Source organism: Mytilus californianus, unplaced genomic scaffold (assembly GCF_021869535.1).
Source record: "Mytilus californianus isolate M0D057914Y unplaced genomic scaffold, xbMytCali1.0.p SCAF_3, whole genome shotgun sequence".
NCBI lineage: Eukaryota > Metazoa > Mollusca > Bivalvia > Mytilida > Mytilidae > Mytilus > Mytilus californianus.
The window spans coordinates 2152516-2175443 of NW_026262679.1; the positions used below are offsets into that span (position 1 = coordinate 2152516).

The 22928-nt window shown below is 35.9% G+C and overlaps 2 protein-coding genes across 2 annotated transcripts in view; both read right to left on the minus strand.

Moving 5' to 3' along the window:
- Nucleotides 1–21237, minus strand: part of LOC127733821 (toll-like receptor 4) — a 120474-nt gene extending 99237 nt beyond the window's left edge. Inside the window, exon 1 of the mRNA XM_052243212.1 lies at nt 20575–21237. Coding sequence (XP_052099172.1) covers nt 20575–21199 — 625 coding nt within the window. The 5' untranslated portion in view covers nt 21200–21237. The remainder of the gene's footprint in view (nt 1–20574) is intronic.
- The window catches only part of LOC127733820 (toll-like receptor 4), a 155586-nt gene that overhangs the window by 97177 nt on the left and 35481 nt on the right, over nt 1–22928 (minus strand). The gene's annotated exons all lie outside the window — the stretch shown is intronic.

Sequence of the window (22928 nt, forward strand, 5' to 3'; positions counted from 1 at the left end):
AACCCTTGGAAGGAGCCTTCGTGAGAAGTACAGGCTTAGAAGTCAGCAAAAAGACCAAGCAGGAGTACTTTTTTTGCGATCTTGTAAGAAATTAATTCAAAATTATTTTTTTTTATGCTTGAAACGGAGCACATCGTGAAGTGAAGCGGAACGGAACACATCGTGAAACGATGTGTGTAGTAAAGCGTAAAGGAATGATGTGTGACGTTTTTTACGGCGCATGCGCATTAAGGTCTTCACTAAAAGTGGTCGATGGTTGAACCTTTGCCACATCATAAACTGCTGCTGCTTTAAACACCGCGTTTGCATCAGAGTCACGCACGAGTGTTAATTCATGTTTGAATCCATATACAATTTGTAAAAGTCCTGCGCGAAACCGAAATTGTGTTTCAACGGTATGGTGAATGAAAACGTTCCTTTGTTTGCAGGTTTTGTAATGATGTATCCATGTCTAGCTGCAAAGCCACTGTTATTTGCTTCAGCAACAGCTGTTGAATCATTGAACCATAACTGGTTGAGACCCTGCGATTTGCTAAAATCATCGGGATACGTCAATAATACCAACATGGTGGTGGCTACATCTGGATCATTCAAGTGTTCAATTTCCCTCCCAGATAGTTTGTAACCGATGCTTTTGAAAAGATACATGATACCATTGTTCACAAGCGTTACCAAATCCCCATCGGTATAAGCTGTTCCATCATTCTTTTGAAGTCGCCCTTTAATGAGGAGATAACTTTCAGAAGGATGAACAAAGAGATCCTTGGTTTCAATGTTGATTTTTATTACCCCATATCTGTTCAAATGTGCTCCTGATTGTGGCTCGTATTCATGCACTTGATACTCCTGGATACTTTCATCGAAAGATAAACTTTCCGTGATACTAAGTATTTCAGACATTATGTATTTATTTATAACGCTGGACGAAATCATGAATGGTTGCAATACCACCGCCTGAGATGATGTTGTTCAATCGGGCTTGTTGCTGAGAGGTTTTTGTCACAGGTATAGATTTCTTCTTCTTTTTGGACATTTTATCAACAACATGGTTAACAACTTTGGAGGAACCTTTTTCAACACCTTTTAGAGCTGCATTGGTGGCAGCAGTCATAGCCTTACTTCCCACGGTTTTTTGCGGTAGATAAAATGAACATGCGTCCAGCCAAACTGGCGAAAGTGTCAAACAGACCCCTCCCACCGTACACATATTGTTGACGATAACCATGTTTTCTCATTAACGGCATTGTATATTTATTTATAGGCTACGATGGATCTGTACATACTCCCTATTATTGATGAATCCACCCTTTTTTATTGCGTCGAGTATAGCCACAATTTCATTGTGTACACCATTGTTCCCAGCACAATAGGAAGCCTTACACAATTCTAGTCGATCCAAAAGCTGATCAAGGTCTGATGGTGGAAACACGGTTTGTAGCCCACTACCCTGTTTATTTTTCTAATAGATATACGACACAATACCTTTCCATTTGAAACCCCACTTGATTTGGGTCCAGACGCTGGATCGTAATTTTTATACATTGCATTTGACATTTTCAGGATGTCTTCGTAGGCGTCCAAGTCCTTTGGCTTGTATGTTTCAGGACTTTTCTTGATCATGAGTTCCCACAATCCAAGCGTTCCTTTGTATCGCTCCCATCTACAAAAATGTTATCTCCTTCAATGGTAACGGGTGCATTCCCAATGTAAAATTTACTGTTTTCAGATCTTAGCCCAAAAACATGGTCAGCATCATTCTTTGTCATGATGTTGTAACCAGGTTGTTTTGGTCTTATAATAAAATAAACACCTCAGGATCAATGGATTCGTTTTATTGTGTAATATAAGAAATGACCCTGCAATACAAATACAAATAATCAGTACAAAGAAAGATAACTCTATTCATTCTAGGTGACAATACCTAAAATACAATACTCAAATATTTCCTACTGGACAACTATGGTTTTCCATGTTATTTACTTACAAATCTATTTACATAGAATGTTAGTTATGAGAAATATTGTTCTCATCATAAATTACACATCTTAACATTTAACATATTGTTGTCTACCAAATATTCTTCTGATAGTCATTTATGGGTCATTCCATTCAAATTACTAACAACATTGAATAAGTACACATAAAGCAAAGCGTACAGTAACATAACAAAATAAGCTTATTAAAACAAATATTATAGCCATGCTCAAGACAAATGTTAAGCACAAAAACACACATATAAACAGAATACAAAACCTACCATGTATGAGGTACATAGGTCCTGTATTTACAATATGGAATCTTCTACATGATATACGAACAGTATGGTTCAAATATCTGTAATAAAAATATTATCATAACTATTTGTGTTTATAGTTTACGTATCAAATTATCAAATCATTTAATAGTTTAGAATATGTCTTAACATACAAATTACTATTTTATATCTTTACTATTACTTCTTTTCACTAAACTGAGTAATTCATATAATTTTACTGTTTATGGCTTAAATACTTACAAAATGATTTATTTGACTGTGTCAATTTAGTTAAACTGATTTAAACAATATTTAATATACTTTTATATGTTTTAATCTTTTTTATACACCTTTTACTCTGAAATCATTCATTCTGACCATTCATACCAAATCATCTATACAATCTATTCATATCAGTATTTTAGTATGAATGTGACATATTAAGTAGAGAAAACTGACCTGATAATGGAATCAAAGATGTCCACAAATATAAATATATCAAAGCAAACAACACACAACTATACAATTCAAAGTATGAGTAAATTCTGACCTAACAATAGAATTTCCCTCCAAAATGACCATATGACTAAATTAGCCAATTATCAAAAAGAAGAAAATGTTTCACAATACAAACTAGTAAAACCCAGAGAGTAAACAAATAACCAATATATCAAAACTCACTGAGCCATGTAAAAATCATACAATGAACATAACCAGTGGAGCATGACTAGAAACTAACTCACTAAATACTTAGAATCAAAAATATTACACTCATCAAATATATAGTATCACAATATCAAAGTATAATACAAAAGTAAAAATATCCAAATTAACACACTACCACAATGTGAAGATACTTCCCCGCTTGAGGCCCATTGGTAGGAACTGGAGCCGGTTTGACAGGTAATGGATCAGCAAACTCAGGGGTGGAGGTAGAGGTTGGATTATTGGGAGGTCTCCAATTGTCTTGGCGATTTGGGAAACGGATATCTCCTGTGCTTTTACAACTGGTTTGAAAAACTTGTTGAGATCACGATTCCATCTTTGTTTGTCTTGTCGATGCTGTAAGTTGTTAGCTTTGATGCTGTTCTTTACATCCTGGAGTTCTCGAGCTAAATCCTCACGTTGTCTAGGGTTGGTAATCTTTATAAACGCCAGTTATTTACTTGCGTTTGATGAAACGCCCCATAGCGTTTGATGAAACGCCCCATAGCGGTTGATGAAACGCCCCATAGCGTTTGATGAAACGCCCCATAGCGGTTGATGAAACGCCCCATAGCGGTTTATGAAACTCCCCATAGCGTTTGATGAAACGCCCCATAGCGTATGATGAAACGCCCCATAGTGCTTGATGAAACGCCCCATAGCGTTTGAAGAAACGCCCATAGCGTTTGAAGACGTTTTTCCAACCACCTTATAGCGTTTGGAAAGATATCTCTCATTTAGCGTTTGAAAGGTTGTTGAAACAATGGAGGCAACGATTAGGTTACTCTCTTTGAAAGCTTCAAGTGTCTTAGGCATAATTCTTCGTTCGGTTGACATGGATGAACACATTGATGACCGCGATTTTTTTTGGCTGAGCATTGGGGTTGTCGAGGGCGTTGAGACCTTCCATGATGTCTATCACCGGTTTCCCACAGATCATTATGGTTGAAGTACGCGGCAAATATAATGCGGCCGCACTTGTAACACATTCTTCCCATCTAGAACGGGTCCCACTCAAATTTACATTTGCAAGGCCATTCATATCTCTTCGGTTTATTAGGACTCATAGGGTCAAACTCCAGCTCCAGTTCCTTCTCAATCTCTGAAAATGTATACTCCAGGATCTCATGATCATAATATCTGTAACAATCCAATTTTTATAACTAGATAACATAGAACTCTTCTAATTTACATCGGTATTTTCCATTTCCTTTGGTGCTTGTGAGATCAATGGTGACAAATCCATAGGGTTCAGACCAGCAGCGGTTGCATAATGTTTTGAACTCCTCGAAAGTGAGGTCTGAACAGTGTTCGCTGTGAATGTGCTGGAGATTCTTGGGGTCTTGTTGGAGGAAACATATAAAATTAGCATTCTCTCGGATTGACTGACGTGGAAGTTTGAAATAGTTTTGACACAAGTAAACAGTCGACGTTATTATGCCTACCTCGAACATAATAGTCCTCACACTTGCTCTGTTTACTCAACATCAAATCATCAAACACCATCAAGTTTTTACGGTTGGCATCAAGCTCTCGAGGGTCTGGTACATCTCCACATTGCTCGAAAAAGAATGCGTCGATACCACTACGATGCCTTGACGGGGGTAGTGAGTCAACCACATCAATCAGTGATGCAGAACATTTGCTTTTGATGGATAATAGTTCACGTGTATCATCTTTTGAGTGACCTTTCCAAAAGCTGATAAATAGGTTGATGGAGTGATTTTCCAAAGACATGCAAACGATCATAATCTAACCACCCTGGTCGGAGGAGTAGGTTATTCATCAACGTGGTTTTACCACAATCTGATTTCCCAATGATCAGACCTCGGATCGATCGCTGGGGGTGAAGAAAGTGATTGCTTCTACCTGCAGTAGTTTCATTGTATGAAATATCTTCAACGTCCATTTATTTAAATAAAATGACAATCTATTGTTTGAAATGTAAGAGAAATACAGAGACGAACAATCGCTACGACGTTACCACTAGCAATGGACGACGACGGCGGGGTGGAACCTGCGCTGTATGTGGATCGAAGAAATTTCAGTTCGTGAAAACTACCGGTAGTGGTTTCATGAACAAATTGATTAACAACCTACCAGTGGAAATGCATCTTATAGGACATAATTTCACAGGACGTGGTACCAAACTGGAAAAAAGATTAAATGCTGAAGGAACTCCAAAATCTTGGTCTATACCTATCAATAGGGTCGATCAAGCTGCCAATCATCATGACCTCTGTTATTCTCAACATAAGGATACAGCTACTCGTAACTCTATATGTGATAAGAATATGCTCAGTTGATGCAACTGGATGCAATCAGTAATCCAACAATGAGGAAACAAATAGATCGAGGTATCGTTAGACCTCTCATTAACGCAAAAGCACGATTTGGTCTAGGCATTCAGAAAAAAAAAAAAAAAGAAACGCGTTGGACGGATGAATTAACTGATGAGTTACACAAACCAGTTCCACATAAATTCCAGAAACGACGTGTGATTGTAGGAGGTGTGGATGAAACTTAGGCTGCTGATCTCGTTGACATGAGTGCCTTCTCTCATGATAACAAAGGATTCAAACTCATTCTGAGCATTATTGATGTGTTCTCTAAATACGGTTGGTTAATACCCTTCAAAAACAAGAAAAGTGTAACGATGCGGGATGCCTTCCAAGCAGTGTTTAAGGAGCGCGTTCCCGAGAAATTGTGGACAGGCAAAGGAACCGAGTTCTACAACAAGGATGTAAAGCAGCTGCTCCAAAAGCATGATATTGAGCTCTACTCCACCGAGAATGAGAAGAAGTCGAGTGTTGTCGAGCGCTGGAATCGCACCCTGAAAGAGAAGATGTTCAAATATTTCTCGGCCAACTCTACACGCACCTACATCAATTTGTTGGATGATCTTGTTCACCAGTACAACACCATCAAACATAGATCCATTAAAATGACTCCTGTGATTGCAAGCCTCAAGGATTATGAAAACAAGGTGTATTGGAATTTGTATAGAGACATCCGTCCCATGCATCAGGCACGGTTTCGTATAGGTGATATATTCGAGAAAGGATATACACCCCGAAGGACTGAGGAAGTGTTCATCATTTCCCAAGTATTGCCCACTCAACCACCAACCTATGGAATCAAGGATTTACATGATGAGGAAATTAAGGGATCCTTCTATGAACCTGAACTTCAGAAAACTGATCAAGATATTTATGGGGTTGAAAAAGTCTTGCGAAAACGGGTTAAGAATGGTGTGAAAGAGTCCTTCGTCAAATTGAAAGGAAGTCTTTCAATTCATGGATCAAACAATCAGACATGCAATCTTAATTTTTTTTTTCTTACTTTTTGCATGCCCTCAAAAGAAGGCACACAAAAGGCAAGATCTATTAACCCTAGGGATGCTCTCGTTGTAAAATAGTTTTTGTGGAGTCAAATTTATTTTCCAATATGGTGAAAGCGATTTTAGATACAGGTTCACTTTCATCTTTGGGAAGGGAAATGTTTTTGATGCGATGCTTTCGCATGTCTATGTCAGTATGGATTATACCACCATTGGTGTTAACACATTCCGCCTTACTCGCTTTATCCTCCAACTTTTTCTCGAACCCTTTGATCATTGTGTCATATTCCCTTTCCAGCCGTGTCACATCCTTCTTGATTTGATCACATTCAGAGTTTAACGATGCTGTATCTTTATTGGCCTCTTTTAATCGTTGATTGATCCATCGTTTTGTCACAGCGTCTGATTCATCCGTGGGACCATCTAGGTCAGTAATACGATTGCCATTCATGTCAAGATTCTCAAACAAATTAGTTATGCCTGCTCTTCTCTTGCCATAATATCCAAATTTGTCTACCATGTTTTATTTATGGCAGCAATGAGAACACCACTTCATCAAACGGTTGACCTTCTGACAGCAATTTCAACACATACAAACAGAAATGTTCACATACTACCGTTCCTCGCATCTGTAGTTTATCTGTGTTGTATTGGATTTCGGGTCGTAAGTACTCAACCATTTGGTCAGGTGGTGGGAGTCCATAAGGATCAAAATACACTTTCATCAATTTATTTTTAACCCAGCATGTCCAATGAGTTCCCAGACCTGTCATGGTATCATGATTTGATAATCCACATTCGATGCGGCGCGGGCTGGGTGGTTGGGTATCTCGCATAAACACCCCTCTGAAACTTGGGATTCCTAGGGATGTGAGGGCTCTCTCCAATTCCTTATTTGACAGGGGCTTGTGGGGAAGGATTAGTTTGTGCACTTGTATCATTCATTTTAAGACGCTATAATCTCCTCCTTTCCAAGCGAAGTCGGGTTGCAAATCGTCTTTCGATAGCATTCCATGCCTGCAAAGATTGGTTGAAATATCGCTTATCTGTGTATGCCGTACACTTGGCTGTTACAATATCTTTGTCTTTACCCATTTATTTATATAGCAGGCGATGTTGCTTACAAGTTTTCAATTAATTACGTCCGGAAGAATGTGACGCTTGGTATCTGTGGCAGAGAGGGCAAGAGTTTCGAGATATCTAGGATACACGCTCCCAAGTAGACGGGCTTGTCAAACTTGAGCTTGGTTCGTTTCATATGAACGGCTGCTAGGTTCTCGTTGAATACGACTCGGCGATCAAAGTTAGGTTTATCCACGAGCTTTAGCGCTTGTTTCTCGGTGGTGACCAGCCGGACATCGACCCTCTTGCGAATGTTCTCCATGGTTTTGCCAAAGACTAAGTTATTCAAAAACTTGAGGAAGTCCTTCTCGGAGTCGGTCTTGGCCAGGGCTCTAAGTTCAATGTTCTTGTCGATGTACGGTTTGAGCAATGAAGATTGGTTGAACCCAATGATGCGGTAGACCTTCTTCAACACCACCCCCTGGGAGATATAGTACTTGAGGTTACGAATGTGAAGGATATATTTTTCACGTTTGCCTAGATGAGGCACCAGTTTGCGCACCCCATCGATCTCCATGGTCTCCGGCGCCAAAGAGTAGTCGTTATGATCATCGTGGGGGTAATGGGGGTACTCTAAGTCACATTCCACCATAGCTCCATGATCGTCGGGAAATTTTAAGACGGCCTCAATCTTTTTGATTCCAAGAATTCGAAACATTCTGTAGGTAGGGGTTGCGCCATGGCCCACCCGTACAAATTATTCGCGTCCAGATAAGTCAGATACTTGGTGGGTTGTGCTGAATCGTAATCGCTCATATACGGATTGTTAGCCTTACCAAGTCGATGGGAAATCATGGCCACACCTCCCCTAGTCGCATTTTCGAACATCAACAGCATATCCGGATCTGAGAGGAGTTCAGGTCGGAACCCAGTAAATTTTAGCGCCGCGTCGTAAGGTAGCCCTGGAGATGTAAAGTAGTGTGCAGGCTCGAGCTTGTAGTGTTTGATGCACATATCCCTGAAATCTTAAAAAACATCTTCCAATATTGCAACATCGCTTTCAAGGTAGAGATTGTGGTAATCCCGCATATTTTGACAGCTAAATGCCTTAAATACCCGCTGGGCTTGTGCGTACTCCTCATCGGTAATATGTTCATCTTGGAGTTTGCTGTAAAATTCCTCCTTTGGTGGTAGCTGTGTTTCCTCCATCTTGGCGGGTCAATCCATATAATCGTAAGGGTAGAGCCCTTTTCTGAGCATTAGGAAGGAGCGTTCTCCAAAGCACTTCTGTGTCGCCTTAAATTTGTCCTCGGTTAGATTCTTTGCCAAGTTTTCCAGATAGGCGAGCATGAAACGGTTTGAGTCGATGAACCTCATCTCGAGTTCCCTGACCTTCTTGGAGAAGCTAATGTACTTCTCATCGGTGTTTGGGATGCAGTTAATCTTCAATTCTCCAGTTCATAGTTCTTTCACAAACAGGTGGGCGTCGTACCCACTTAAGTTGTGAAACACGACGGGCACGAATTTAGAGACTTTGAAATCTAGGTTGCACTTATTGTGTGCGGCACCGCGATACTTACCCGTATTATGGTCGTGGTCGCGAACCTTATCTCCACCCAAAGTGTTGTCGCAAATGTGGCAGAGTGTGCTCACCGCAAAATTCTTCTTATCTTGGGTGAGCTTCTGTGGGAGTGGAATGTAAGACTTCCCGGCGAGTGGTTTGAATTTGTTCAAGGGGAATTCTAGCTTATCGATCTTTCCAAATGTCCATCCACTACCATCACGCATATACTTGGCCATATTTTCCTTAACCTTCTCTGCCACGAGGGAAATCTCGAAATCAAGGTCTGATGATTGGGTGATTGTAACCTGATATGATCTGAAGGTGGGATATACGTAGATATTCTCTCCGGTTGCAGGGTTTGATTTCACTAACTCTACTGTTAATGCTATTTGCACCTTCAATGCTTTCTTTTGGGCGAGGGCATCTTCGATTGTGCTTGTAATGGTGTTGCGACTTACCTGAAAAAAAAAGTCTCCAAATCATGCTGCTTGAGTGGTTCAATTTTGACTGTGCCAAATACACCTTTCAATGCATTGCGTCTGTCGACAATTTTGATTTCCTCTTCAACGGGTGCATTTTCAATGTCCTTCTTCACCAGTTCGACCAGGTCTCACTAGTCGCGAGTACTTGGTGATTCCCCGTCTTTTGGCGATGGTCCTCGGCTCCTTCTTCGCGGGTACATTGATGGGCGCTTTTGTCCTCGATTAACTTTACCAATTCCCCCTTGGGTTTTCTACTGTATCCCTTAAGTCCCTCCTTCTTCGCGATTTCTCGGAGTTCTTTCATAGTGGCTTTCACCACAATTTTCCCTCCGACTGGGGTATCCTCTTCCTCCTCCTGCTGGCGTGGTTCTTTGCTGTGTCTCCAGCAGAGACCATCTTTCCCCCCTTTTCTCTTACAGAAATGCCATTTCTTCCTCTTCAGCGGAGCGCCGCAAGTTTTGGGTTCTTCATTCTCAAAAAAGAAATCTTTGAACTGATCCATATTCATATCAACACTATTGGATGCCATCTTATTATTTATTTCAATTTCATCCATTTCACTTGTAGCAACACGGTCCTTTGAGGTGTCTCTACAATTGTTTGTAAAAGGCATATTTATTTCTACCCTAAGAATTACATCCCCTTTGAGGGGTCTCTACAATTGTTTACAAAATGCCATATTCTTGTAGACTAGTTGAAACACAATAAATTTGCATTTTATGTTTGAGGTTGGGGTCTTTATGCAGGATTTGTGCTTAAAAATGACAAGAGCGGCAGAATCCCCCTTTTTACACTACTCTTAAAGCATTTTTTTTCTCTTTTAGGGCAGTAGAACTGCTTTACAGCAATGAAGCTAAATGAAGAGTCAACGGTTTGAGATTTTTAAAGCCCTGTTGATTTAGATATAATATTTGGTTTATATAAATTATAAATGGTCTTTTTCCTGTTTTTTTAATTTGCAATTGTAAATGCACGCCTTGTCACAAGGTATGAGGGATATCTTGATATTCTTGTTTACTTAAGAATGGAGTGGTTCTTTTTGTAATTAAATACTTTTAGATGTTTTAAAAAACAACATATATAACACAATTGTTATAGGTCCCTCAAAAGACTAGCTATTGCCGGCTCGCACGTTGGTCAGTAAATAAGAATTTGGGTACTTTTATAAAAAAACAAACAAGAATTATTCTTTGCTTATTGAAAACATCTAATAGATATTTCAAGTGGATGGAAAATTTCTATAAGATAATTGAAGTTGAAGGCAAAAGTATCAAACCAATCGTCATTATTTTGTTGATTTATTTAGCTACCTTCAATTAAATCAATATTCTTAAAGAAAACATGTATACCCACTGCATTTTTATGCACCATCTTAAGTCAGGAACCTGTTGTTCAGTTGTTGCCGTTTGTTGGTGTGGTCCATAGGTGTTTCTCGTTTATCGTTTTCTATAGAGATCAGACTGTTTGTTTTCCTGTTTGAATTGTTTTACACTAGTCATTTTGGGGCCCTTTATAGCTTGCTGTTCGGTGTGAGCCAAGGCTCCGTGTTGAAGGCCGTACTTGGACCTATAATTGTTAACTTTTTATACATTGTGACTTGGATGGAGAGTTGTCTCATTGGCACTCATAACACATCTTCTTATTATATAGATGATAACCCAATGAAAGCATTGAAATTGAAATAGTCAGATATCTATATTTTATCTTTGTACAAATTAAGAACCAGGAAATGCCAATATACTGTGAAAGTACTTTTATTCGTGGGTATCAATTTTCATGATTTTATCAAAAGTAACATGTTCGTGGGTTCTTAAATTCATGGATTTTAGTTTTCTGGGAAGAAAAATCGAGTGAAGAATGTAAAGCCATCAGAAACGAAGATTCTTGAAAATAATCATATGTTGTTTTATAATGATTTGTTGGACATTGCAAAATAAGGTGTTCATTTTTGCTTACCTGTTCGTCTTTCATTACTGTCAACATTCATCATTATTATAATAAAATAATTGCTTTCAAAAATAAGCTGATTCATTTATGCTTCTAAATTGTCTCGATTGAAGGAAATTGCAAAGTGATGATCATTGGACCATAAAAAATGTCACTTAAAGAAAACGGTTACATAAAATATGCTACAAATGCACCTTGAATTGTATAGTTAATTCTTATGAATTACAAAATCAATCCCAGTATAATTCTATTTTTTCGTATGAGGATTATGAAGATAAAATGAACACTTCATCATTGTATATCATCTCCGGAATTCTGACTTTCATCGATCACACTGACTAATTTTTTATGAGAATTAAAAGTTTAAAAGTCTTAGAGTTTAGACTTTTTTAAAGATTAAATGAGTAAAATCCTGTCTGAAGTTGTACATGTATATATAGTTCATAGTGCGTTTGCTGAATTTCGATGTATTCTCTAAATTATATGCCCGTATCTATGTAGCTAAACCTACACAAGGATCTTTCCATGTCTTGCTTTTGACAACAGTTGTTGGACACTTAAATTCGTGGATAAAGCCATCCACGGAAACTACGAAAACTGGTACCCTACGAATAAAAGTACTTTCATAGTATAATGTTCTGTTGAGAACTTTGAGCAAGTTTACCCTTCTTCTGACCTTGTTTTACGGTTTTTGGCAAAATACTCTGTCAGTGAAGTTATTCAACTTGGTCACATTTGTCATGCAATTACAGTACCAAAGGGAAAATTGCAGGGAAATTTGAAATTTGACCAATCAGAGAACAAGTAAACCAGAGTTTTACCATAAAAAACAAAATAAAAGATCACATTCATCTTCTGACAATACTCTGTAAAATCTATCCAAAAAATCCTTAGAAACCATTCTTTTACTAACAGGTCAAACATTGGTGTCAAAAGACATGTGACTTTACTTATCCTTTAGACTACTTCTTACATCCTTTATACTTCAATCACAATGGAAAACACAACCTTAGCTAACATTAAACATTTAGCCTAGTATCTATGATGAGTTGATTGTGAGGTGTATATTTATAGATATGTATAATAAAAATATAATTTTTTATAAAAAAAAAAGATATGTAGACAACCATACAAAGTCAGCACTATACTTTAAGTCTTATAAAAACCATTCTAATATGACGTTCTTTAAACGCTTTCAGCTGGATACATTTCATTTTTTGAATCCATGAGCGTGTCAGTTTTGTACATACTATATATATGGCTTAGCTTACATCTTGTTAGTACTTCTTGTTTCCTTATTGTCATTTTGTTCCCGTACATGAATATGAAGTTCATCATGTTTGTTCACAATTGAAGAAAGTCTTTTACTTACGCCCTTCAGTTTACATAAGACGCTGGAATACAACTTCCAAATTATAAATTATTAAATTTTAATCAATGCTCAGATGGTAAAACGTAACAAACAAGAATGAACATAGAAAACAATTAATAAGTGAATTCAATCCAAGACTGAACTCTTAAAATTTAGAAATTAATTATATCATTATATTTTGATAATATAGTGATCGACTCAATAATTATGTCACTTTTAGCGGAATTACGTCCCCTGTTGCTAAACCGATTCTTCTAAATATTACGTTACGTTGCCGATAACAACGTGAATCTTTTAACAGTCAGCCATACTTATCTCACAAGAGTGAAACTGGTTGGAGAAACATTGTGAAAGTGACTTGCTATAATGCATTGATTTATATGAGGATTGTATGCTAAATTTTAGATTTAAAGTGCACTAAAATAATATTCAATCCTGTTATCTATGATGAGTTTATTTATATAGGCAACTGTACTAGCTGAAAAAAAGTAAAATCACAAAAATACTGAACTCCGAGGGAAACTCAAAAAGGAAATTCCCTAATCAAATGGAAAAATCAAAAGCTCAAACACATCAAACGAATGGATAACAATCCTGTGCTAGAGCGTATGCCTAAGATTTCAAAATTTTTAAATTTCACTTTCAATTGCCTGTAAAATTAGCTTTATGAAGATATAATAAGTTACTCTCAGTTTATACATATTTAAGCTAGAGACCTTACCAGCAGCGTCTGTAATTTGATTTGATTTTAATATTTTCTCAAAATAACTTGTGTCACTAATCTGGTTTACTTTTTTAAGTCAGGACAAATACGAGATACTTTACTAGCAGTGTAGCCCTAAAGCCCGTATTCTTAACCCATTCACTTAATCAAGACAAACATATACGCTAGACTTACCTAGAAATGTATGTCTGTTAACTGATTACCTTCTTTACTTAGTTATTCAATCGGGACAAATGTACTTAAATGGGACTGGTGCCACATGTGGAGCAGGATCTGCTTACCCTTCCGTTGAACCTGAGATCACCCCCAGTTTTTAGTGGGGTTCGTGTTGCTAAGTCTTTAGTTTTCTATGTTGTGTCATCTGTACTATTATTTGTCTGTTTGTCCTTTTATTTTTGGCCATGGCTTTGTCAGTTTGTTTTCGATCTGTCAGTTTGACTGTCCCTCTAGTATCTTTCGTCCCTCTTTTAGTAGTTTTTGCCCTATATCCTTATTTTCTTAGATATTTATTACAAAACATGTGTACTAGACACTTTAATCTTAATTACGTGTTATAGTGTTCTTTTATTTGTCTTTGTAAATTTTAACCTTTACTATTTAGTGCATTTTTTGTAATATCCTTTTGGCTTGGCTCGGTACTTATGCATCCCGCCATTGTGTTGTTGTACTGTGGTCATTTTTTGTATTCTGGTCTTTCATTTTTGCTTATTTGAATTGTATATATGACAGTTTGTTTTTCTTTGTTGACATATCTATTTGTTTTTATAGTGATTAAGATTATAACACAATGTTGACTTCTGTACCCCTATTTTTGACATTTTAACCTTTTATGTCCGTTTGTTTTGTTCACACATTGTTGTCAATATAAAGGAATTTTATGCGACTGTCATACAAGTGAGAGGTTAAGCTAGCTATAAAACCAGGTTTATCCACCATTTTCAACATAAGGAAATGCCTGTACCAAGTCAGGAATATGACAGTTATTTTCCATTCGTTTGATGTGTTTGAGCTATTGATTTTGCCATTTGATAAGGGGTTTTCCGATTAGAATTTTTCTTGGAGATCGGTATTTTTGTTATTTTACTTTCTACTAAAAGCGTATGTCTTGCAAGATAGAAACATGATTTTAGTATAATAATTAACACTAAGAAATACTTTTACATTCTAATAACTTAAGCGCAGTAAATAATTTGATTGACCTAGATTGAACTCTTAACTAGAAAAATCTTACTTTTAGGTGATAATTTACCTTTCTAATTCCAAAACAATTAAAATTAAAGTTAAAAATCAATTGTTCTCTGTCTTTCCACATTAAATTTTCAAATAATTGATAAGAAGCTACTTGCAGTTTGCTTAAGAGGGACAAAAGATACCAGAGGGACAGTCAAACTCATAGATCGAAAACAAACTGACAACGCCATGGCCAAAAAAAAATAGACAAACAGACAAATAATAGTACAGATGACACAACATAGAAAACTAAAGACTAAGCAACACGAACCTCATCAAAAACTGGGGGTGATCGCAGGTGCTCCGGAAGGGTAAGCAGATCCTGCTCAACATGTGGCACCCGTCGTGTTGCTTATGTTTTTACAAATCCGGTAAATAGTCTAATTCGGTAGGTCACATTCGTGAAAAGTAAAGGGTATTGTAGTTAGGACATAAGGAACATATCCGATATCATCTGTGAAACGGATATCCCATAACGGTCAACCAACTCGTGTTGGCGTCCGTAAAATTTACGAAGGGATGATTTCAACTTCACCATTTGGAACTCTTGGTTTAATAGCTTCTTTGTGAGCAGCAATCCTCTATCAAGGAAATCATGATAGGAAATACAAGCCCTGGAATATCGTTTGAATTGGGAGATATATACTCCATATGCAGGCGCTGCAGGAATGTTGCTACATAGAAATGGAAAGTTCACAATTGGGGAGCTGACATCATCCCTTTTTTCGTAAAATTTTGTTTTTAACTGTTGGTGTCAAATCATAGTTTTCTTCATACTGATTAAAAAAAATATGGTTTGTCTGAAATAAGGGAGATAATGTGCTACTTCCGGTTTAGAAAATGTCACGTCCGGTCTCATATGATAGCTTTAGTAATACTGATTCCAAAAATATAAGGTTTCTTTATACTTTTGCTTGAAATAAGGGAACTAAATTGCAACTTCCGGTTTAGAATTTCACTTCATGTACTATCTGATAGGTTACTTCACACTGATTCCAAAAAGATATGGTTCTAGGTATTTTTGAATTAAATCAGTGCAGGAAATGGCCACGTCCTGTTTACAAAAGGTCACTTCCTGCTGACCTTTTCAACGCCATATGACTGCCAACCTATTGAAAAAAAAAACCCATAGCTTTGTCACGTATAAATTTGAATTTATAGCAAATATCAATATCTGGAACGTCAAATTTGCCTTTGACCTTGACCTTAATTTCAAGGTCATATAGGAAGGACCTCAAATCAGATGACCCTTAGTCCCTTCTGTATATAGTTAATGAGGTATATCCCAATACAGCTAACTTTAAACATAAGAGGGGGAAACTCCCATTAAATGTTGACGCACGCTCTTAACCAAAATATAAATGTTACGACATGTTTCAGCTAACGATTTAGGTAAAATATTTTGTCGCTCTCTTATACGGTTTCTGAGGAGAAGCAATATTTAGCCAAAATCAAAATTTTGAACATGACCTTGACCTTTGACCTTGACCTCATTTTTATTTTGGTGGACCTTGGACCTCAAATCAAAAGACCCTAGGTGTCTTTCGCTTATGGTTTACCAATTACAAATACATTTCAATTATATCAAATACATAAGGTGAAATAACTCTCATATGGAGTGTCCGGATCGCTTCGGTCAAATTTTTTTCGACAACCTGAGGATATAACGAGCAATATGGAAAAATAAATTTGTCAGTTTCTTTTACGGTTGAGAAAGAGTAGCAATCACAAGAAAAACAGTGTTTGGGGAGATAACTGATACAAAGAAAAGTGTTCGGTTAAACGGTGTCAGTTTGAAAAGCGTATTAACTGTTCGATCTCATATACCAAATATCTAAGCGACAGCTTTAGATATGAAATCTTCTCGCAAGAAATAAAAGTGGCGGAAGAAAAAAAAATAATAATCAGAACAAAATCAAAAGGTCTTTCCATGGAAAAGTGGAAAGACCTAATAAAGTTTATTTTCGACTATGAGTTTTAGTGTCTCTTTGGTATCTGTCGCCTCTCTTTCACACTATACGGACTGCATACTGAAATCGACTCTACACAAGTTTAAGGGTCACGATCAAGAACTGGTTGACCGATACGATATGTCTGTTTTTCAACTTAGATCTTTAGACACCGGAACAAATTGTGTTGTCTGTGATCTGCTTACCCTTCCGGAGAATGTCCCTTTGGTATCCTTCGCCTCTCTTTTACCGATTGTGCCCTATTCCCGATTTTGATTGAGTGTGGCTCCGCATGGCGGACAAGGATGCTTTTGTTCGAGCATATTGTTTTTCTTTAATTGTTTAACATTTCTTACCGATATAACATGTTACTTTTATTATTCTTCCCTTAGTTTATTTATTTTGTATTCAAAATTATTTATTTTGTAAAAATATTTCCTTTCTCTATTGGTACTGTACAGGTATACCTAACAACAAAATTATTTTCATTTACCTGTGTTTAAAGTTATTGCAAATGGATGGTATTTTTGTTCGAGCATATTGTTTTTCTTTAATTGTTTAACATTTCTTACCGATATAACATGTTACTTTTATTATTCTTCCCTCAGTTTATTTATTTTGTATTTACATTGTGTCATAGGTCAAATTTATTTGTTCAGTGTATGTTCAATGGTGATAATATGTCCTTTGATTGAGTTAAGCTATTTCAGTTGATATTTTATAGTGTGTCTTTCTATGTCGTGATGTTACACTATTGTTTCAGAAAAAGGGTGAAGGTTTGGTACCATTTAAACGTTTAAACCCGCTGCATTTTTTTGCACCTGTCCTAAGTCAGGAATCTGATGTTCAGTAGTTGTCGTTTGTTGATGTGGTTCATAAGTGTTTCTCGTTTCTCGTTTTTTATATAGATTAGACCGTTGGTTTTCCCGTTTGAATGGTTTTACACTAGTAATTTTTTGTGGCCCTTTATAGCTTACTGTTCGGTGTGAGCAAAGGCTCCGTGTTGAAGACCGTACTGTGATCTATAATGGTTTACTTTTATAAATTTTTACTTGGATGGAGAGTTGTCTCATTGGCACTCATACCACATCTTCTTATATCTATTAGCAGGAGACATTTGCTCTGTCGACACATCCAGTCTTGCTCCTTAAGGAGTTTATGCGATTTTGTTTTGTTACGTCGATCTGACTTCTTAATTGATGTATTAAATTTGATGACCGGTAAACTATTGTTGCCATAATTCATTGGTATAGTCATGTTCCTACATTTGAAAATGTTCTGCTCAGCGTGAATTTGAAATTTTGTAAGCATGCACAGCATTAAATACTTAATCTGTAACAACATATCATTTTCTGCATAAATAGTATGAAATACTTAACTCGTTCACACATCAGATCATTCTCTGCTTGACTAGCATGAAATATTTAACTCATTCACGCACCGGACCTTTCTCTGCTTGCAGTTTAAACGAAATCAAATCTTTATTTTCATTTTCGTATGTTTTTTCCTGGGTATCATCGTGAGGATCAACTAAACATGATTCTAAAATTTTAACAACCATTCTTGCTACAGTAAAGGTTGGGCTTTAAAGGTATTTATGTTATGTATACTTTAACAGCGATGTAAATCAGATGTTGATTCTTAACAACTTCAAAGATCTACAAAATCTTCAAATACTTTCATTACAATTTGACAATTTCCTCAAGACTTTTTTTATTTTTCTCCACCTCATACTACTATTCCTAACGCTCAATCAATTAAAATGTGGACTTTTTTCTATTTAGATATAATGCAGTTTGTACAAAAATGAGAATCGTAGATACATACTTAGTACTTCTTCTTTAAGGTCATAATACTTGTTGACTTGTTTTCGAATTCGTTTACATCAGAATGTGTGCAAAAACTTCCAAGAAACAACAAAAATTACTATGACAAGTATTCAATTTCACATTCAGTTATGTTAGTTATGTCCTGCCACATTTTAGATTGCATGTATCTTGCATATCACTGTAAACTTGACATTAAGGATACTAACCAAAAAAGAAGCTTTCATGAAAATGACAAAGGTTGTCGATTTCAAACAAGAACCTATGACAAATCAATTTAGTTTCCACATTTTCAACTCCACATTTCTCAGTAGAAACATACCTTTTGTCTCATCGTATGGCGTTCACATATCTGAGTTTATACGTGATGCGCGTGCATGTGAAAATGTACAATTTTTGAATTCAACATCACAAGTTGGTGAATAATGTAATATTATGTCTGTGCTTTAGATCACTAGAGACATTTTAACGGTTTCAGATCTTATAAAAGGTGTCTGATCTTTAAACTTTGTTACTTTTAATATAATTTTTACGTAATCTATTTTCCTTGAACAGTCTAAAAATTGAAATAGTATGACAAATTATCTCACATATGTTTTTGAATTGCGTTTTTCAAAAATTAAGTAACATTTTGAATATTCAGAGATTCCACCTATATGAAAAAGGCGTATACGTGTCATGAAATATATTTAAAAACAACACAACGGATAATGACTATACTTCTAGTGCGGTACAACGGTGCCATGGTGCGTGCACTGTGTACCGGGCATGCCTCTGGTGCCCAAACGGATCGTTAATAGTGTCAAAATTAAGAACTTTATAAAAATATTACAATTTACACAATTAATTTCAAATCTTTTGTAAAATAATACAATGCTGTTACATTTCCTACAAATTTGTTAAAAAAAACTTTATAAAATTTGCAAACGTTAGTCGAGGGCAGACTGTGATAAATGTATCATGCACAATATATCAGGATGGAAGTGTTGAAGTGTAAATAATAATTTTTAAATAGGGAAACTAGTCAAATTCGAGTTCTGCGAAAAAGTATATATCAGTATTTTTGGCTCTAGTATTCCAAAACTGATATAATTTCTGATTACAGGGATTAAACTGAGGCCGTTTCGAAGCACCTACGCTTTCCCTGGATTTTGATTGGGCCTTAAATTTCCATCTTAGTATTCTATGTAGTGCTGTTCTTCTGTTTATCTTTTTATTGTCATTGTGTTGTTTGTTTTCCTTTGATTTCAACTTCACTATAAAAGCATAAATAGCTGCAGTGGAATTGTTTTAAACTTACTGTACAACAATGAATAAAGAACAACTTTGCAAAGAATGTAGATGTCCATAATAATCATAGTACAAGTTTTATGAAAACTTTAATTATAGGTGATTAAATGTATATCTCATTCCTAATCAGTAACATGAATATACAAAAACAATTACTATGTGGTTTACTTGCTACAATGCACACAGTCATATACAGGTTCTTATAATACGTATTTTCACAAAGCATAATAGTGCATCATGTCTGTGCAATCCCTCTTTGTTTCGATGATTTAGCCATGAGACACAAACAATCAATATTAAAATACGTTGACATGAAAAACCCCGTGAAAAGAAAACGCATACGAATATAAGTGTATCATGAATGTTAAGATTAAAATTTATACTTTAAAAATACTTCAAAAGAACCAAAGTCGTAGCTTTTGCCAAGCCATTTGGACTTCATTCTGTTCGACTGGCCATTGAATTAAAAGTACATCCTTCCAAATAGTGGAAAATTCAACGGGAATATTATCCAAAAGGATATCTCTTGTAATAACAACTATCTTCTGCAGATTTTTTGAAAACTTTTCATACTTTGCTCGCTCGATTTCAAAACGAGTCCATTCATTTTCGATAATAGATGGCGAAACTAGAAATATAACGTGTCGGCATCTATGAATGGAAGTAGCTCTTTCGGTAGCTATCGATTCGCCTACAATGAAATCTCTATCTTCTAAGCAAATTTTGAAACCCCATTCGTCCTCTACTTTCTTTTGTAATTCTTTTACAAAAGAAATGCAGTCATCTGAGTATGAAACGTAAACGTCATAATCAAAAGTTAGCTCAAGACCTTTCTCTGCAAATCTCCGGATATTTCGGAAGAAAAAGAAAATTATCCTCCATCTCAAATTATACAATATCGTAATACAAATTAAACTTGATAAAACAGAAACTAATAATGAAATGCCTAACTTGATCCAAACGGCAGTATCACAGTCAACGAAATAATTATGAAAATCGTCAGCGACATTTCTGGTATAATTGATTTTTTTAGTTGAAGAAACCCAACACGAGTAATTGCCATTTGCATTTAACTTTACTTTAGTTGTAAGAATCCAACGCAAAAATGTTGTTGTACCACACGAACAAATCAACGGGTTATTACTGAGATATAATTTAAAAGTTCCAAATTTGGTATGCTGGGTATCAATCCAATTGTGTATTTTCTTCCGAATTGTAGTTAATTGATTGTGTGATAAATCGAGTTCGGTAAGGCTATCAAAATTTGTAACTACATCGGGAACATTATCAAACAAGTTATGAGATATATTGAGAGTTGTTAAATGCGGCAATTGCCCAAGCGAATTTATTTTCCATATATAGTTATATGATATATCTAAATTCTTGATATTCGGACAAAGACTAAGTATCGATGAATTAGTTTGTAAAACGAGGTACAGTTTTGTTTCCTTCATGATGAGTGTTTTCAAATGGATTAAAAGTGGAATTTTTCCAGCTCCAATAGTAATATCAGAACCTATACCAGACAAATCTAAATGCTCCAAATTATTAAATCCTTCTGAAGTTATAATCGGGAAAACATCTGTTTCAAAATAAGAAACCTCTAGATGCCGAAGGGAGCTGTTTATTACTTTTATTTCCTTGATACCATTTCTACCCATTATATGTGTTATTCTCAAAAATTGAATTTGTTTCGGAACCGTAACTATATTCTGTACCTCTAATCTACCTTTGTTTTCGAGTCTTTGAATTGTCGTATGGTTGTTTTCTCTCTCCACATCAAGGAAGACTGGGTTTTTGAATCTTAGTGGAAAATAGGAAAAATCAATCATTTTGATGTTGGTCATCCTGAATACAAACAAGAAAAGATTAACTGCCCAAGTTTCTAAACTAAAACTATTAGATGATAACATTATATGTTCAAAGCACTGTGGATGTTTAAACGAAACTATTGATTTGTTTTTAACTGAAATAATCTCATTGTCCGAAAAGTCTAAGGTCTTTATACAGATAGTTGATATATATTTCATCATCTTCAGTGTCAGAACAACCGCGTCCAGGTCACGTTCAATATTACCACGAGTTATTCCACGAAAAAGAATCGCATCCATTGATTTATTCTGTAATGGATGTAAAATTCTGAGAGCCTGGGTTAAGTGAATATTGCTGTTAGTAAGATTCAATACATTTAGATGGGGAAATGGAACTAAAACGCCGATTTCAATAACGACAAAATGTTTACAAGTTGTCATGTGGAATTCCTTTATATTTACCGGCATATCGAAAAACGTCTCATTGTACAAAATCTTAACGTGACAATAGTCAAATCTCAACTTGTGTAAATTGTGCAGACTCTTAAATTTCTGTCCAAACGTTGCGTTCAACACAAGATCAATAGACAGCTCACGCAGGTTAGAGAGTTCACCAACGTGAATTCTATACGGGTTGTATTCTGGTGTTTTCATATTTCTACTTATGTCTAAAACTGATAAAGTCTTTAAGGACTGAAACACTCCAGAGGGGTACGATTCACTTACGTTCAAATAATTGTTAGAAATAGACAAATATTTCAACAATGATAAGCCAATGAAAGCCTTTTCATGCAACACTCTAATAACATTGTTATCAAGCATTAGATGTTCTAGATACTTATATCTAAGAAAGACGTTTGCATCAAGTCTGGTCAGTCTATTAAAACTTAAATCCAATTTCTTTAAATCAGGCGGTAAATTGGTCGGAACAGATGTTAATCCTTTGTCTTTACAGTGTGCCACCTTATAAACTAACATTTCTGATGTGATATTGCATTCTGAAAACACAGTATTACATAAATAAACAGATGTTATGCTCAAAACTATGAAAATGTGCATCTTTTCCTAGTGTAAGTTAACACAAAATTAATCTCAAAGATTAAGTCCTTCCTGCTATAATCAAAAGTTTTTAGATAAAACTCCATCACGTGATGTAAAGTTGCTACCGCTTAAACAAATGGTTTATGATTTCCTGTTAAATAACTAATCTTTTTTATTTGAGAATGTTTTGATTATTACTCTCATAAATCAAAGTTAAAAGAATTTTCTTATAAAAACCCACTTGATATATGTTTAATCAATATCTTCAGACATTAATTGTCAACAATTCGGAATTTTCTAAGTACTAGTTTACAATCAAAATGTAAACAAC